Source organism: Hyperoodon ampullatus, assembly GCF_949752795.1.
Source record: "Hyperoodon ampullatus genome assembly, chromosome: X".
Classification (NCBI taxonomy): Eukaryota; Metazoa; Chordata; class Mammalia; order Artiodactyla; family Ziphiidae; genus Hyperoodon; species Hyperoodon ampullatus.
Window position 1 is genome coordinate 91,046,103 of NC_136913.1, and position 18,797 is coordinate 91,064,899.

The window sequence follows — 18,797 nt, forward strand, 5'->3', positions numbered from 1 at the left end:
GGGAAGGACGCAGGAACTTTCTCTGCGCTTTGCGAACGCGGCGAACTGCAAACTTAGGACCCGGGGTAACCAGGGCTTCTGAGACTCAGTCTCTCTTAACTCCCTGCACCTGTGAACAGGTGCGGTTCAGACTGGGCAGCCCGGGCCTAGTACCAACTAGCCCGGGGCTAGAAGAGATGTAGACCCCCTCGAGGGGACTTCGCAGCGGCCCTGTCCACGCTGCGCTGCCCTAGGCTAGTGGCTTCGAAGACCAAGCTGTGGTAGCCCTGCAGCGCACTTGGTGTTTTCTCCCCGCCCCGCCCGCACAGGGGCTCGCCTAGGTCTGATCCCTAATCCAGTGGTAAGTCATTTCCTTATCTATCTTGACGGGTCTTTGCAATAAATGGAGCAATAAAATTAGAGGAGCAGAGAGAGAAAATAGACAACTAGAAAAGTCACAAGTGTTTCGTGGAGAGGTGAAGGCGCGGGCTGTTTGGACTGCGGCAGAGCTGTGGGGCCCAGACTGGGAGCGGCGCGGAGCGGGACCGGTTTTCCGGGGCTGGCAGCTGCCTCGAAAAAGTTTCCTGTGGAACACTCGCCAGCGGGGGCGGGGGCGGCGGACTCAGCGGTGGACGTGGGAGGGGGCGGGCGCCGGGGGCCGGCTCGCAAACCGTTATAGTCCTTCAGCACCTCTCTCGGCCAGTGGCCCCCTCGCCCGCCTCCCCGCCGCGGGGCTGCCCACCTGGCGACGTGACGCTGCACCAATCCCCTTCGAGCTGCTCCCGGGCCCCCTCCTTGCACCGCCCCCCTCCCCACCCTGAAAGAGGCGCACCCTGCCGGGACAGACGCTGCGCTCTCGCCCTCGGAGCACCCTTCTCACCCCTTGGTCTCCGGAACGGACGCTCAGACTCTTCTCTCGCCTTAGCCAGACTCGTTTTCCCGCCTCTCAAACTCCGGCTTCCCTCCACTCCTCGCTCTTTTCCCTCCACTTTCCCCTCCTCTTTCTCCCACGCCACAAACCCTGGTCCCCGTTGCTTTCCCCGGCCCTTTCCCTTCCCTTCTCCTCCTTCGACTTCTGTCCGCTTCCAGCTCAGACTCCCCGAGCGTGCCTAACTCAGTCACCCGCTCCGGTTCCGCTCGAAGCCATGGCGGGACCTGGGGGTTGGAGGGACAAGGAGGTCACGGATCTGGGCCACTTGCCGGTGAGTAGAGGACGCCCGTCACCCCCGAAGTGCTCTCTTCTGCGAGTTCTGAGCATCGATGGAGGGGACAGATGTCCGAAAGCCTGGCTAGGCCAGGACTTCGATGAGACCGCGACTGCAGGAGGGGACCCCGGGAGTGGGCTTGCGGGAAAGGCGCCCCCTGGGTACCCGGGTTGCTCCAAACTCACAGAAAGGCAAAGGGCTGGGGGAAGAGGGATGGTGGGAAGAGGTGGCAGTAGGTTGGTGCGGGTCATAAACAGAGGGACCTTTTCTGAATGTGGCCCGTTTGGTCTAGCGGCGCTCGGGTACTTGTCCTAGCGGGGCCCAAGGAGAGGCCAAAGAGCGCGACGACGCGTGGCTTCCTGAAAGCACGCCTCTCTGTCACCCCGCCGCCCCGTCGTTTGCTTCTTCTTTTGCCAGAAGAGATGCCCACTCTCGGCGTGACCTTTCCTTCTAGGTGACAGCGGGCCAGAAAATTAAAGCGTTGAAGTCTCACTTTCTAATAGCACTTTCTAAAACCTTCTTACTCTGCCAGGGCACTGGTCCCGACTTAGTATTGCCGGAGCTAAAGAACTCGACGCCACTTGGGGAAGAAGTGAATTCTGCAAACCCCAATTAAAAAAAAAAATGTATTGCGCTCACTTGCTAACCAGATTTAGCTTTTTCTCGTGGTTTTCGTTCGCGGATTCTCCTTTTCCCAAATGCCCAGCTTTCCTCCAGAATTGTAATTGATTGGTGAGCTATTATCGCCGTCGTTATTAGTAGACTTATTATTTTAGCAGCACCGTTTATTTCATTGGCATCTGGTTTCTGGCAGATACTGGATCCCACCCAAATCCGTTTTTCAAGTTCCCGTTTTAGATTGGCATTTCACTCGCACCCTCTCTTGAATGCAAAGGGCCCCTGGACTCTCTAAAGGGAATAAGCATGCACCGTGCTGGAATGATCACCAGGCAACTGTAGTACAGGGCAGTGGCCTGCTTGCTTTGGGAAAAGCTAAATATTAACCTTGAGGTTATGGAACTATTCAAAGTAGCAGTGCCTTAATTTTATACATATTTACATTTAAATATTTTCTTCCTGATGATGGCAGACACCTGTCCCCCTCAAAAATGGGGCACCCCCAAGCCTCACCTATATAATTTCACACTAAAACAATGTGGAGGAGGAGGTGATGCACGTGGGTAACATTTTAACAAATTGTTCTCAGCCTTTTTTTTAAAGGAGCCTCAATGTAAACGTGTTGAATTACAGATAATCAGCATTGTGGTTATTGATGCAGCTTCATAAAATAAAGTCACAGAATTTTTAAAAGTTAAATATTTTTCCACTCAGTGTATACATGAGAATTCTGGAATATGGAGGCCTCAATTGGTGGTTTCCTTTCTGAACAGCACTTTCATATTCTGACTAGATTTGCTCCCAAGTGTAAAACCAATGAATGAAATGTTACCCTCCTCCAGCATTCTCTGTGTACGGTGGGGGAAAGAGAGAAAAAAAAAAAAAAAAAAAAACGAGGGCAAATATGGAAACCACACGTAGGCAAACTGAAATAAACTCTTTTTTAAATTGACTGAAGGGAGGAATGGGAAAGACCTCCTAGAAATGATAGAGCAAGGAATTCCAAAAGCAAGGAGAAAAGGTTTGATTGCTGCAAAAAAAAAAAAAAATGGGGGGAAATGGCCCAGACTAACTGACCCGGTCATGGCCCTGGACATGAGAACTTGGTGAGAGCCAAGAAGATAAGGGGAAAGGCTACAATCTTTACATTGCAGTTCACTGAAATAGTTTTCTGGGGGTTGGTGGGGGTGTGGAGGGGAGAAAGATGAGGTTAGTTTTTAATATAGGGATAGGGAGAAGACAAAATTTCAGGGCATTGATGTTTGGCCTCATTTTACAGACTTCATGAAAGTCTCGTAAGGTCCTCAACTTCTAACAATTTCTAAATTTCTATTACATAGGAGCTATGTTATATCATGGAGATCTTCACCATGTGAGCAAATTATGCATAAGTTTCCCCTCTTCCTGAACATCCATCAGGGTCTAAACCCTAAGAAATCAAGCAGAAGAAGAGCACCCCCTTTAGAATTTTTTTTTTTACATCAAATTTTTAGAGATGCAAAACATTCACTGTTGTTTTGGTCACTGAGGTATAGATCAGTGATTTTGGATTTCTTTGCATTTGACTTATTTCCTAAGTTGCTGAAGAAATAAGAGTAAATGAAAAGGTCAAGAGATATCTAAGTTATCTGTTTGGAAGTTTGCATTTTGATGCGAAGTAGAGATGATAAAGCAAGCAAAGAAACCTGCATATGGTGAGATCCCTTGTGATAATTATCCTCAATAGGATACATATGAGGTCAGAATGTTGGCATCTGTCAACACCAAGTATACCAACTTGGCAACCGCCAGATAATAAGGGGGGATTCAGACTTTGGAGTTTCACACTGAGCAAAAAAATGAATCTTGAAGAGTATAGGATGATTAAATACGGGTCTAGTTTAAGATTGATATATTATGTCCGTTCTAGGGCTGGCCAGCTAAATGACCACAAGACAAGGACCTTTGAGAGAGGCCAAGCTGGCTGTGCAAATTGCGATTTAAAGAAAGTAGTAGAAGGTTATTTGGCATTTTTGTTATTAGATAGATATCTTTTAAGACCTAAAATATTAAACAATAGTGAAAGCTGGGGAAGCAGAGAGAGGGGAGAGAGAAATGTACTTTCTTTTTTGCATAATTCCCTAAAGTTAAAGACATAAAATAAAAGAGTAAACATAATAACAGAGACTGACAGGTGGGTAAGCTACATTTTTTGTTAATTAATGGGTTACTGTTTTTTTTCCATTTTTCCTGACTTACTATTGAATAAACATTTCCTATAGGTGACAAAACAGAAAAGAAAGTACAGAGGTTTGTGGTTTGTGCTTGCTTTTTGAAAAAGAGAATGGCAAAACCATATATATATATACATGTATATACATATGTATATATCTATATCTATATCTATATCTATATCTATATATAAAATCTGTGTGTGCTTCACATTGTCTGCCAGCAGCAATACCTGGGGATATATATATATATATATATATATATATATATATATGTAAGTTTTTTTTCCCTACTATGCATATGTCACTCAATCCTTGGGACTGGAAACTATTTCTTCATCTCCAAATCTGGCATGTCTTTCACTATGATAGTCCCCTTTGCCTTCTGTGCCCAGTATGGTAATGACGTTCTTCACAACTCTGGCCTTGGTATTTGACACTGCCGTGTGTAGTCCTAATCTATATTGGGGTCAGGATTAGACAGGTCTGGAGGACAGTAGTGGCAGAGGTGATCTGAAATAGTACATGATCCAAAAAACTATATTTGAATTACATTAGGTTTATATTTAAATATAACTGCCAGCTCTCCCAGTCTTCCACCACCCAGACCAAGCCTGCTTTCCACACTCAGTCATGAGAAACTTTCACTTTCTCAAGTCCCTTAACCCCCTATTTTGAATCAGTTTTACCTTCTAGTCCACAAGGATTGAAATATTCAGCATATCCTCCATTAGGTATTCCAGAGCATCACCTCAAAATGACATTGTACTTCAATCAGTTTTCTCAGTCTTTTTCCCCTCAATATCTAGAGCAGTGGGTTTTATGTTAGTGCACCAGAACAGTGCCCAAGAATGATTTTGGATCTTGAGACCCATCCACAGAAATTCTGGTTTCATAATTCCATGGTTGGGACAAGGAATCTGTATTTTAAACAAGATTCTCCAGATGAGTCTCATGTAAGGAGAGTCTGTGCAGTCCACAGTTTGAGAAACACTAGTCTAAAGGAAGAGATTGTCCTTTTTAAATTTTCCACTTGAATTGTGAAGCCCATTCCTCCAAATATGTTTGAAACTTACTCTGACACTTATTTTGTTTTATCTGCCATTTTCAGGTTCTCTCTCCATAAACTATTTTCATAAAATCACATTTTCTAATATTTAAAACAAAAGAACAACAGCCTCTGCTATTTCTAGGTACTGTGCAATCTCTTTTCTTCCTTTAGCTGTCTAACTACTGGAATGTGTTCTATGATTCTCTTTTACTGCCCTAAATCTGAAATGTATTGCTACCTATGATGACCATTTATCATTTCCACTTTGTTCTTAATTTCTGCTGTATTTGGTCCTGTAGATCAGCCTTTGCTTTTGCGTCTCTTCCATGACCAGCAAACACTGCCTTCTAGTGGTTCTTTTTCTTCCTGTTACCCCCAACCCCCTGCCTTTAATAAAATTACCCATCAATGTTCCCATTTTCCCCCCTCTTCTTGAATTCAGAAGACAGAAACAACTCCCCAATTTCAGGATTTCAGGGGGCAGACTAGGACTTTTAAATTGCAAAAATGTTTTAAAACTTAGACTTTTAGTAATATCTTTTGAAAAAACTTTCACAAATTAAGTTTTCTTGTTAACTGACCATTCTTTTAACCAAATGGGACACCAGAACATACTGAACCACCAAATATTCTCTAAATTGATATAGCAGTCATAAATATAAAGATCTTTCCTCTTCTGGTTTTCTTATCTCCGAGTAGCAGGGCAAAGGAGAAGACCAAGTAATCATAGAGACCCCCTTGGTGAAGACTTTAAATTTCACAGTGTCGAAAAAAAGTTGACTTCTCAATACTTCCTTCTTTGGGAGCCCAGAATAAGCTTTCTCTGACTATAATTCAGTGGAAAATCTGATACAAGAAATTGAGTAATATTACCCTAGTAATTAGCATAGTTCCCTTCCTCTTTTTGCCGAGTTTGACAATCATTTAGTCTTGAAAGAGATTAGTGTGGAGATGGGAACAAAAAAAATTGCATAAAACTAATGAAAAAAATAGTCTTAGATGAATACTAAAATGAGCTGCCTTTAAGAACAGAAAAAAAGTTTTTAAAACTTTTTTTATTAAATGTGAGCATGAGGAGAATTAAGATGTTTTGGTCATTTGTGAGCAGGAAAAATTTTCCAAACAACATAAATATAGATAAAATTAGGCCTCCAAGAATTCCACCGGCATTTCATTGTACCGTTCATTTCCTTAGTGTCTTTTTTGAGTATGTAGATACCTGGGTTCAAATATGAGTAAGGTACTTACCTTATTGAGGTCTAGGAAAAGGATTACAGAAATTAAAGACCGCACTCAAAGATTCGGAAATAAACTTGTTCAGATAATACAGTAATTCTCTGATATATGGTATCGGGGTTTTGTTTGTCTGTTTGTGTGTTTTTAGCTAAAATGCAGCCTCAACTATAACAAAGAATGGTTTACCGATAGGAATCAGCTAACATATTTGATTCTTTTGACAGATGACCAGAGACTGTTTCTCCAGAGTTAATAATGTCTCATATAAATTCCTCAAAGTTCTCCTTTAAAGAAATATGCTAAATTGATAAACTCTTCAAGCCAAACCTTAAGAATTTCTTTGTTGGCTTTTTCCCATAAATTTTTCAATGAATTATAACAGCAATGATATGCTTATTATCAAAGTCCACTATAACAATCTATTTTTAGTTTTCTTGAATCCTCAAAATTATCATTTAAAAAAATTTTTATGTTTTCATTGGGAGTATGTTCCCTGAACTATTTTCCTACAGTAATACTGTGCATATTGTGACATTGATTTTAATGCTAATTTTAAGAAAGTAGGCTGCTAACAATTGTCATACCAATGCATTGGAAACATCTGGATTTTAGAATGTCAGAATCTGATTTTTTTCTAAAGAATTTTAGAGCTAGGAAATCACTTAACACAGCAACCGTTATTTTATATATGTGAAAAACTGAGTCCCAGAGAGGGTAAATAACTTACACAAAGTCATATAGTTAATTAATGGCAGAACTGGGGCTATAACTTCAGTCTCCTGACTCTGTCCAGTTGAATACTTGTTGACTGAAGTAATCCCAGAGCTGTGTCATTTTCCTATGACCCTTTTGCTAGATTACACAAATATCACACCAGTTTAAAGGAATCTATAATTTCAGTCATATACATTGCATTTGCTCAGTAGTTTTTCTGTTTAGCCCACATTTGTCACAGTGATAAAAATATTTTTAAACAAGGTTATACAAAGTTTGTATATATAAAATGTGCTTTCTATAATGCATGTGAATTTCCAAGAATTTGCCAGTGCTCCTATTACTTTGTGTATAAATTGGCATCTACTCATACTTCATATCTCTTTTGCTAAAATAGCAAAATAAGAGTTTAAATAGTGATAAAATTCAAGAAACCATGTTTTTTGTGGTGAACAAGAAATGAATATCCATATTTTAAGGTAAGGAAACAATGTTTAAGGATAAATATGGAAGCCTTAAGAATCTGCTGATAAACATGTTATATTGTCTAGATTTTTTTTTAAATGATGCTCTTTTAATGCCATGATCTTATTTTGTTATTCATATTTAGAGGCAATATTCTTTCTTAAGAATTACTATTATATAAACAATCTAGACTTTGTAGCCAGTACCTACTCATCATTACATATCTACTCAATATTACCATTGCTATATGGTAAACTTTCTGCCTGTCTGGTTAGCACTCAAAAGATGGATATCAAAAGAGTATTTCAATGGCAAATAAATTAATTTATTTTTACTTTTAATAGCCTTTCTAATTAACTTATGAATATGCCTCAACTAGACATAATTGTATGCATTTTACAGTTTTATGATAATTATACAACTACTTAATGTTCACACCATTGCTTCTTTTTTATAAATGACTACACTCAGTCCAGGGAGATTGTGACAACGCTATTCTTTTGGTAAATAACACTTAGGTTCTTCCCATGGAAATTCTAAGGGAACAAGGCAGATTAGAAATACCACTCTAGATCATTTAATGCTTGGCTGTTTTTCCAAGAAAATTGAAAAGTTTTATCCTACATTTTTGCAGGATCCCACTGGAATATTCTCACTGGATAAAACCATTGGCCTTGGTACTTATGGCAGAATCTATTTGGTAAGTGGAGTTACATTAGGTATTCATTCTGCATTTTCTAATAACAACAGTGATTGTTAAGACGAAATCCTACACTGCAAATCAAATAATGCCAAAACACATTTCACTTTGAGAGAACAATCAAATTAAGATAGCTCAGTGACAACTGTGAGAATTATTATAAAAAAATGGATTGGAAAGCTATAGTGAACCAACCAACAAAACATAAGATCTAAATATTATTAGCAGAAAATTAATAAAATCACTAAAGGAAAAGAGAACTAATTCAAATAATATGTACCCAAATAAAAATATCACTTGTTTGATATTATATGTCCATACCATTCTAATTACTGACATTCAACTTTTAAGCTGAATGTTACAAAAAGTTTCCATAGCATTCTATATCATACTATGTACATGAATGTGCACATGTATGTGATAGCTTCCCGAATAATCTAACAAGAAAATCTCTGCATTTGTTTAATGATATTTATTAAGCACAAAATATATGCCAGGCACTGTGATAGTCTTAAGTGGTGAACAAAACAGATAGTCCCTACTCTTCCAGGGTTTATGGTCTAGAAATATGTAAGTGATTAATGTGTGTATTTGTGTGGGGGTGCGTGGGGGCTTGGAGGAGGCAAATATATAAGTAAGCACATGAATAACTATATAATTGCAATTGTAATATATTTCTGCAAGAAAATTCCTAGTGATATAAAAGTAAAGAACAGGGGGACTTAATTTAGATTGAAAGGTCAGGCTCCCTGGGGGAATCACCGTTAAAATGACATCAGGAGGACAAATATGAGATAACCAAGCAAAGGTATGGTTGTAGAGGATGATGTTGATTCATTCTAGGTAGAGCAGGGGCAGTGGTAAGGGCTGGATTGGAGATGGGGGGTGCTTTAGTGGCCCTATCACCTTGATCAGGTGCCCTTCCCCCACTCTATAAGATGGTGAATAGACATTTTCTCAATCTTGTATAATGTTATGTACAAATGCAGGGTTCCTCTTCCCCAGGAATGTCCCACAAAAACCAGATCACTGTCTCTAGGCTGATCCTTACTGTCGACTGACCACAGGTCCTCTACGTATGGGTTGTGTAGAAGTGTCTTGAAATGGGTACAGGGGAAGGGGCTTCTTTCTAGTTCAGACAAAGGTGCCCTCTGCCTGCCAAGCCTTGTAACCTTAGGGCTGCATCTGCCCAGAAGTAGCTTCTTTTTAAAATTCATCTACCCAGGTAGGGTGGGGAGATCTTTAAAAGTTGCACAAATGTGCCTAAAGCACAGATGTTGAGTAGGAGAAATAGCATTGTGGAAGGATCCTAAAAGCAGAAAGAACCTTAGTGAGTATAAGGAACAGAGAGAGTGTCAATATTCATGACAAAAGTTTTTTCAAGCCATTTTGACCTGACCTATTAACAGAAACAATAAGCTATACACGGAAATGTGATACAGACACAAATATATTGTTTCTGTTACTTCAATTGCATTCTAGACTGAATGATTAGTTAACATTTGTGTGATCTAAGCAAATTTTGCCACTTTGTGCATAGATACCTACACCTTATACATAGAAGTTTCTTTTCTTTATGGCACATTTATAATCTCCATGGCTCCACACACATTTTAATTCCTGAGGGTTGTGTATTTAAGTGTGTGTGTGTGTGTGTGTGTGTGTGTGTGTGTATACTTGGCTTGATTTGAAGGTATAGAGCTCTCTCCACCATCAGATATTAGGAATAAAAACCTCATTTATATAAGGCAAAAAGCAAAGGTAAGGCTAGATAACACAAAAAGATGGTTTCTCATCAGCAGTCATCAGAATTGTGATACCATAAGAAGAAGAAAAGTCAAGAGGGTAAAAAGGTGAGTTGTGCATGATAATTCTCTTTTTAAAAAAACTAGGGCTTAGGGGACTTCCCTGGCAGTCCAGTGGTTAGGACTTCACCTTCCAATTCAGGGGGTGTGGGTTCGATCCCTGGTTGGGGAGCTAAGATCCCACATGCCTTGCGGCCAAAAAGAAACCAAAACAGAAAACAGAAGCAATATTGTAACAAATTCAATAAAGACTTTTAAAATGGTCCACATCAAAAAAAATCTTTAAAAAATAAATAAGCTAGGGCTTATTTAGGTATAGTTTACACTTGGTAAATTCATCCTTTTAAGTGTAGAATTTTATGAGTTTGGACAAACATGTCCAGTCATGTAACTACCACCACAATCAAAATTTTTCAATATACATCTTAAATTACACAGTATACCTTCAAGTAATATTCTACCACTTCACTGTGTGGTGTCCTAGTTTGTGTACTATGCTTATGGTTGTTATACATTTTGCTCTTACGTATGATATGAACCTTCACTACTACTACTATTTTCCCTCTACTCAATACTACTACTTTTTCTTTAGTCAGTTATCTTTTAGAGCAATTTAAAAAGAAGAAAAATTTATATTTATACTCATCTGAGCTATTTCTGGAATCTTCATTTTGTTGGGTAAATCCAAGTTTCTATCTGGGTATGATACTCTTTAAGCCTGAAGAACTTCCTCTAACATTTCTTATAGTGCAGGGCTTCTGGTAATGAAGTCTCTGCTTTAGTGTGAGAAGTCCTTACTTCTCCTTTTTTTTTTTTTTTTTTTTTGCGGTACACGGGCCTCTCACTGTTGTGGCCTCTCCCGTTGCGGAGCACAGGCTCCGGACGCGCAGGCTCAGCAGCCATGGCTCACGGGCCCAGCTGCTCCGCAGCATGTGGGATCTTCCCAGACTGGGGCACGAACCCGCGTCCCCTGCATCCGCAGGCAGACTCTCAACCACTGCGCCACCAGGGAAGCCCTAGATGAATTTTAAAAGATTTACCCCAATATCACTATGCTTATACAACTTCTATTAGCATTTTGGTGTATTTAATTTCAGTCTTTTCTCCTATCCATAAAGGTTACATAGTTGTAATAAAACTGTCTTTACAATTTTCTGTGCTGCTTTGGGCCTCTCACTGTTGCGGCCTCTCCCATTGCGGAGCACAGGCTCCGGACGCGCAGGCTCAGCGGCCACAGCTCATGGGCCCAGCCGCTCCGTGGCAAGGCATGTGGGATCTTCCTGGACTGGAGCACAAACCCGTGTCCCCTGCATTGGCAGGCGGACTCTCAACTACTGCGCCACCAGGGAAGCCCCCCTCCTTCATTTTTAAAAGATATTTACACTGGATGTAGAATTTGGGGTTGACAGTTACTGTATTTTCTTTCAGCACTTTAAAGATAACACTCTATTGTCTTCTGGCTTGCATAGTTTCTGAAGTCTGCTGTCATCTTCGTTCCTCCTTCTATCTTCTGGCTGCCTTTAAGATTTTTCTCCTTATCTTTGTTTTTCAGCAGTTTAAATATGAAATGTCTAGGGGTTTTGTTTTTATTTTGTGTGTGTGTGTGTGTGTGTGTGTGTGTGTGTGTGTGTGTTTGGTGGAGTATTTACCATCCTCGTGTTTCTCTGAGCTCCTGGGATATGAGCTTTAGTTCTTCCTTGTGCTTCTGTGCTTCAGATTCTGGCTCAATGCTCTCCTGCCTCCCCTAGTGGTATACTGCTATCGCTTCTTTAAGTGCTTGTTAGCCTGATGGTGTGGGGCAGGGAGGAGTTCTCTGTTTTCCTGATTCGACCCCAGTCTTAGGCAGATACTGTGCTTCTAGGTCATGAGAGTGAGACTTTCCTACTTACCCTGCCCCTCTATTAGTGGTAAGGCATCCTAAATGTTTTGGACCCAGGACTAATTCCTGCACTACCCCCAGAAATAGAGGAGTGAATTTTTTTTTTACATTTTCCCCAGCTATATCAGGTCTTCCTCTGCACCCTGCGGGGAATAGGGTTTGATGCCCTTCCCCTAAGGCTTAGGGTTTTTATTCCATGGGGGTCGGGGAGAGAAATTGCACATGGTTTCACGCTTTTCCTACTGCAAGGGCTTCTTCTCTCCATCAGGTCAGTACCAGAAATCTGTGGAGAAAAACTTATGACTGTGTATGTATTCCTCTTGTATCTGTGGCTCATGAGAGTACTGTACTCTTATGGTAGCCCATACTTGGCCTTTAGCGGTTCATTAAAAATTCAGCAGAATTCTTTTTTTTTAATTTTTATTTTTTACTGAAACAGTTGATCAACAATGTTGTGTTAGTTTCAGGTGTACAGCAAAGTGATTCAGTTATACATATACACGTAGCCATTCTTTTTAAAATTCTTTTCCCATTTAGGTTACTTCAGAATATTGAACAGTGTCACCTGTGCTATACAGTAGGTCCTTGTTGGTTATCTATTTTAAATATAGCAGTGTGTACATGTCAATCCCAAACTCCCAATCTGTCCCTCCCCTCCACGCTTCCCCCACTGGTAACCATAAGTTCATTCTCTATGTATGTGAGTCTGTTACTGTTTTGTAAATAAGTTCATTTGTATCATTTTCATAGATAAGTTCATTTGTATCTTTTTTTAGATTCTGCATATAAGTGATATCATGTGACATTTGTCTTTCTCTGTCTGACTTGTTTCACTTAGTATGATAATCTCCAGGTCCATCCATGTTCAGCAGAATTCTTTATACCAGCTTCTAGGTGATCCTGTCTTCCCTCTGTAGCCACAGGTGAGCCAGTGCTCATGTCCCATCTCTCCCTGCAAGTGCTTGTCTTTTTTCAGACTTCAGCCTGGCTGGTTGCCTTGAGACTTCTCTCTGGGTTCAAGAAAAGTAATGATTTCGTAGGTTATTCACGTTTTGATTGTTGTTAGAGTGGAGGTGGCACTCCTTCCAGCTTTCCACATCTTCATCAGGAGCCAGAAGTCCATGACAAACTGAATCTTCATGAAGCATCTACTATATGCTAGTTCCTGTACACAGTTATAATTCCTAAGACTTTTATATGTACCTATTCACATCCAGAGATAGAGAACACTTTCTACTATCAGATCTTCAAACTAGAAACCTCTGTGTTACAGAAGGTGAATGATTACAGATGCTTTATTTACATTAGACAGATTTTCCTTTGTCACTCATTGATGTGACCTCTTTTTTCTCCCTCAAATTTATTTCCTTCTGTAAAAATTTTTGGGATGGTGGCACTTTATATAAATACCTCCTTCATGGAAAACAACCTTGAGTATGTAGTAAATGCTTTTAAAATGTTCATACTCTTTACACCAATAATTCCGCTTCTGGAAATCTATGATAAACACAAAAATATAGAAAAAGCATAAAGATATTCATTTTAGCAGAAAGATGGCATTTTGTGGTGAAAATTGGACCTGCTTTGGAATGAGACAGACCTAATTCAGTGCTTACTTGGCCATTAATTAGCTATGACCTTGAGCAAGTCACTTAACCTCTGAGTATAAATTTCCTTATTTATAAAATGGAGCTAATAATACCTACCTTGCAAGATTTTATAAAATTTAGAAACAATGCATATAAAGCACTTGGCACATGGTAGCTATCTTTAAAAGATAGCTACTGATATCAATATTATTGTTCCTATTACTTGTAGGAAGACAAATTCAGCAAAACACTAAATAGTAAAAAATAAGATGAAGTAAATTATCTTAACTCAATTAATATATTATTTCTCTGAAAAGCAATGTTTATGAAGATATCTAGCAGCATAGAACTATGTTTATGATATTTAGTAAAGTATTGTATATTATTTGTATACTCTATTACAGTTCTGTTAAAACTTGCACATGAAAAATGGTGAATTAAATGGTTAGAATAGTGAGATACTGGATGTACTTTTCTACTCTATATTTTTTAATTGTATATTTCTAATGACTGTAATGTTATATGTTCTTTACCTAAATAATATATATGTATGTGTGTATGTATATTTTATATATATATATATATATATATATATATATATATATATATACATATATAATGCTGTATAGATACCCTGTACAACAAAATGGAAGCATGATACCATTCAAAATTAATGTAGGAGTGACTCATAGAGTCCTTTGCTTTTTCAGCTCTGCCAACCACATCCCCTGCTGGTGTTTGTTTTGGTTAAAGTCTCTCCAATGTCTTCCAGCTTGTTTCCAAGGCCTCGTTCTCTGGCAGGTTTCCAGCTATCTACTGAGGTCTGTGCACGTTGAAATGAAGGCTGAGTTGCACATTCCACATTGAAACCCTTTTCCTTTCCTTCTTTTTCTTCTAATTAAATGCCTGTCTTTCTACCCTCTCCCACCTCCTGCCAGTACAAACCTCACTTAAAATTGTGGGTTTTATTTTTCTCTCTCTTTTTAGGAGAAAGTACTGCTCTTTCTTTTTTTTCCTCTAGTAGAGTTATAAAACGTAGTTTCCTCTTCACCTTTAGATGTTAGTCTCATAGCTTAAGAATTATCATTTGAATTAGAATTTGCCCATGTGAGACCGAATTAACAAAAAGAAAATAATTTGAAACTTGTTTTTTAATGTTACTATTAAAAAAATAAACAATTTCCTGAAGAGCAATATACACGGAGAGATCACAGTTATTTTATGAAATATTAAGAAAGAGACCAAGGCCCTTTAGGTTGGCTCAGTGAGTGGCAACCTGACTCTCCCATTAACTGACACAATACTTATAAATTGACTTTTCTGGGCCTGTTTCCTCAAGTATAAAATAAATGTGTTTCGCTAGATAATCTCCAGCGTTCTTCTGGCTCTTCAACAATACACCTAGCACAGTGCCTGGAACTCAGTAAAATGTAAACTACTCTTATTCTTACTGTCACCAGCATAATAATAACTAGCTTATAGTTCTTTCACCACCTTGCAAAATAGAAGTTGATTATTGGCTATTAGGTGAAGTAGTTCCTCATTTCACCAAATAAAATGATTCTCATCATGTTTTTCCATTCTTTCCTCCACTTTACTACCTGATAGCAAGACCTAATATTTATCTCAGTAACTACTATGATGCCCAATGCAAAGGTAAAACTGTGTTACTGTTATCTAGCAGCATTTTCTTAAGCGGAATACTACTGGGGTAAGACAATGAACTGAATCGCCAGAGTGAACCAGTTTGCCTTGCCCTTCATGACGTCTTGACTGTACTTCTAATTTTAATCACCTATTCCCACGTTGCCATTTGCAGGTGGTGAAGGCAGAAAAAGAAGTGGGAAAAGGTTCAAGGCAACTGTTTCAAGCAAAGGAAAAATTCACCTGAAATAGGGTAAAACTTTACAGTTGGGCCTAGAGCTTAATTTTCACATGTCCCTGATGCCTACTTGGAACTCAGTTAATGCTGGTGGAAGGAAGGGACTGGGCCAAATATATTATTGTTCTAAAACTTAAAGACATACCCTGGGCATAAGTAACCATCTGTCCTTGAGATATATTAGAGGGTTCATCTGCCCCTTGGCACTCAGCAGATTAAGTCAGATATAGAAGGTGTGTCATTACAATGATGAGCAAATTCCTGAATCTCTTGCTCTCTGGAAGTGTACTGTTGAATATGGTAATTTCTTTTTAAAATACTGTCCAATGCGTCCCTGTTAAGTTTGATTTTTTTTTAAATCACTGCTTGACACATTGCTTTTACTTGGAAATCTCAACAGACAGGTGATATAGGTTTAGGTTTACTAGTTATGTTTTCTGGATTTGCATTTAGGACAGGGAACAGGAACAGAAAGGCAGGAAAGAAACGTCCTCAAAGTTGATGACATACAATTTATGATATTTTAAATTAAGTTTCAGAAACATGGTGCTGACATTTGGATTGCCTAGCCACTAGGCCTATTGGATAGGGGTTTGAATATTTTTCCTTTTAGGCTGAAATTATACTGTTTATTTGCCTAACAAATGTCTAGCACTGTGAATGCTTTCTTTTTAGGTAGGAAAGTTTCCTCACATCCTTGCCATTTTGCAAATATAGCTCAATTAAGTCAGCCAACAAATATTGCTTAAGCACCCATAAAGTGCATAACACTGCACATTTCATTATACATTGCAAGCCTCAGAAGCAGGAACTGAAGCTGAAGCTGAGTTGAGGCCACAGGCTTACGAGGCTGTTGTGCCTTCCTGGTGCAGTACCATAAGACCAGATCCCTCTCTTGGTTCTTCCTTCTTCCTATGACATCACCCCCTTGTGATTATATGCCTCAAAAGTAGAGGTTGGTCTTTCTTAAGTAATCCTCTGGCTTCTCTAGCATAGGAAACATCAATTTATCCATTAAATAAAAACATTGCTTTGAATGTTTAATTTTCCATAATACAATTAAAAAATATTTATCGAATGTTCACTGTGTCCCAAGCAATATATTAAGTACTAGGTGTTAGTTAGAATTACCAGAAACCAGGTGTTTTTGGGGGGATGGTCATTTTTATTGATATAGTTTTAGTAGACATAAAGAAGGAGGTTATTTTCCCTATGACTGTAGCTCTATATTGAGGAGGGAGTGATGAGTAACAGAAAGGAAAGGGAGTGCTAGGGTGAGATTGGGCAAAAGGAGGGAGAACATAGAGATGTCCTTTTTCTTTTTTTTTTTTTTTTGGACGTGGAAAGTCTAATGAACTTTCTAACTCAACCTCCAGGAACAAGTTTTTCCTCAACAAGAGAACTGAGTTTGAATATTTGCAATGGGGGTGAAAGAACCAACATACACTAAATAAATTGAGACTCAGAGGACCAAATTAGTGGAAAGTGCTGAGGCTTAGCGGCCTTGGAGAAAATGGAATATTTCTATCTTGTCCATGACATCTCTCCAACTGTGGAATATAACCCAGTCTCTGAGTTGTAGGCTTGTCTTTTTCTTTTTGTGTTATACCAAAATTTACTTCTGCCTCCTGATAAAACTTGAGGGAGGAAGAAGCAATAGCATGATAGAAATGAAAGGTGAAAATAAAAGTCGTATGTAGAATTTGTGCTCTCTAGAGGCCACAATTAAAAATTTTCACAACTACTCATCTATTTAATAAGTTCACAGATATATATGGGAGAAATTGAAATTCTATATTTGGTGTGTTGGGGTAATACAAAAATCATGGTCTCATGTCTTCATATACTTAATCCAGTTGATTTTATAAATGGGTTTTATGAGCAGAAAAGACAAATTTAAATGAATGGAGACAAATACATATTTCTAAACAAAAGCCAAGACTAATAAACTATAGCATGGTGGCTTTGTTCAATCAGATAAAAGCATCCCAATTATAGATTTTTAATAAAATATAAATCTCTGTGTGGGAAATAATACAGTTACTTAAAAATTGGTGTACAATTAGGAGATTGGGATTGACATATATACACTATTGATACTATGCATAAAATTGATAATTAATGAGAACCTTGTGTATAGCACAGGTAACTCTACTCAATGTTCTGTGGTGACCTAAATGGGAAGGAAATCCAGAAAAGGGGATATATGTATACGTATAGCTGATTCACTGTGCTGTGCAGTAGAAACTAACACAACATTGTAAAGCAACTCTACTCCAATAAAATTTTTTTAAATAAATTTTTTAAAATTGATATACAAAATTGCAAAATTGATGCTTCGATTTTACACTTAAAGATGTTTTAAATATATCAGTCCTAGGAAAATTTATGTGAAAAAGCCCATTTTAAAGAGTGGTGGGAGTACTGCTAAAAATACTAATGTGCTCTTTGTCTAATATATTGAAAATCAAGTTTTGTTTTATTTTGCATATATATGAATATATATTTATATATACTATATATGTACATTTATGTATAGGAATATACATATAAATGTATATATGTTTGTATATACATATATACACAAAATGCAAGTATATGTATATACATACTATATATTTATACTACATAGAATATTATATACGTGTGTGTGTGTGTGTGTGTGTATGACACTGTTGTCAGATTCTCAGTAAATTCGGTGAAGGTGGTTGAAGTATCAAAAGTTCTTTCTTTCCTTGATCCTCTAATAGTTGACCACTAAAAATTAGTTAGCCACGTCCTCACCACATTTCATGAAACAGACACTTTGGAAAATAGCATTTAGGCATTTTTAACTCTTGCAAATAACAATGAGCCCTAACTTGGTTTTAGGAGTTTTCAACATTATACCATACCTGTGTATCTGTGTCTAAGGTAGTTTTGTAGATGACGCCAAAATAGCATTTAGAAATTAATGTGCCACTGTAGCTCTCTGGAGGTGCCAAAGCAAAAGTGGAAGCTCTTAAACTTTTATGTTGCTGGGGCTATATTAAAGGCAGGCTCTTATAAAGAGGCTATGAGTAAAATAATGCTAAAATATCAAACAATCTCAGAATATTAAGCGGTTATTTAACCAGTACTCTTATTTTTCCCTGCTCAGCTACACTCAGTAATTTGTATTCCTCCTCTAGCAGAGCATGGAGAAAGAGAGGAACAATAAGGCATAAATTATGTGTCTTTTCAATTAGAGAAATAATAATATGGAGGTGGTTTATGTGTAATTTGTGCTGGAAAAATAATAAAGCTCCTTTTAGGTATGTCATTTATAGGCAGAGTTCCTTTATGACTAGGTAAAGGAGGTTGGATTATTCAGGTTCCCCTGAGGGAAAAGAAGATTGATTATATTCTAAGCACTGCCAGTAACATTTTGTATAAATCATTAACTCTGAAGAGAAACAAAACAAAACAAAAACACCACCATGATC

General features: G+C 38.5%; 1 protein-coding gene across 3 annotated transcripts in view; it reads left to right on the forward strand.

Moving 5' to 3' along the window:
• Positions 1–1,124: 1,124 nt before the first annotated feature.
• NRK (Nik related kinase) overlaps positions 1,125–18,797 on the forward strand; it is a gene marked incomplete at both ends in the record, with an annotated part of 140,826 nt that continues 123,153 nt past the window's right edge. For all 3 annotated transcript variants that reach the window (XM_079727935.1, XM_079727936.1, XM_079727937.1), the window contains 2 exons: positions 1,125–1,181; positions 8,113–8,178. In XM_079727935.1, the coding sequence (XP_079584061.1) occupies positions 1,125–1,181; positions 8,113–8,178 (123 nt within the window). The remainder of the gene's footprint in view (positions 1,182–8,112; positions 8,179–18,797) is intronic.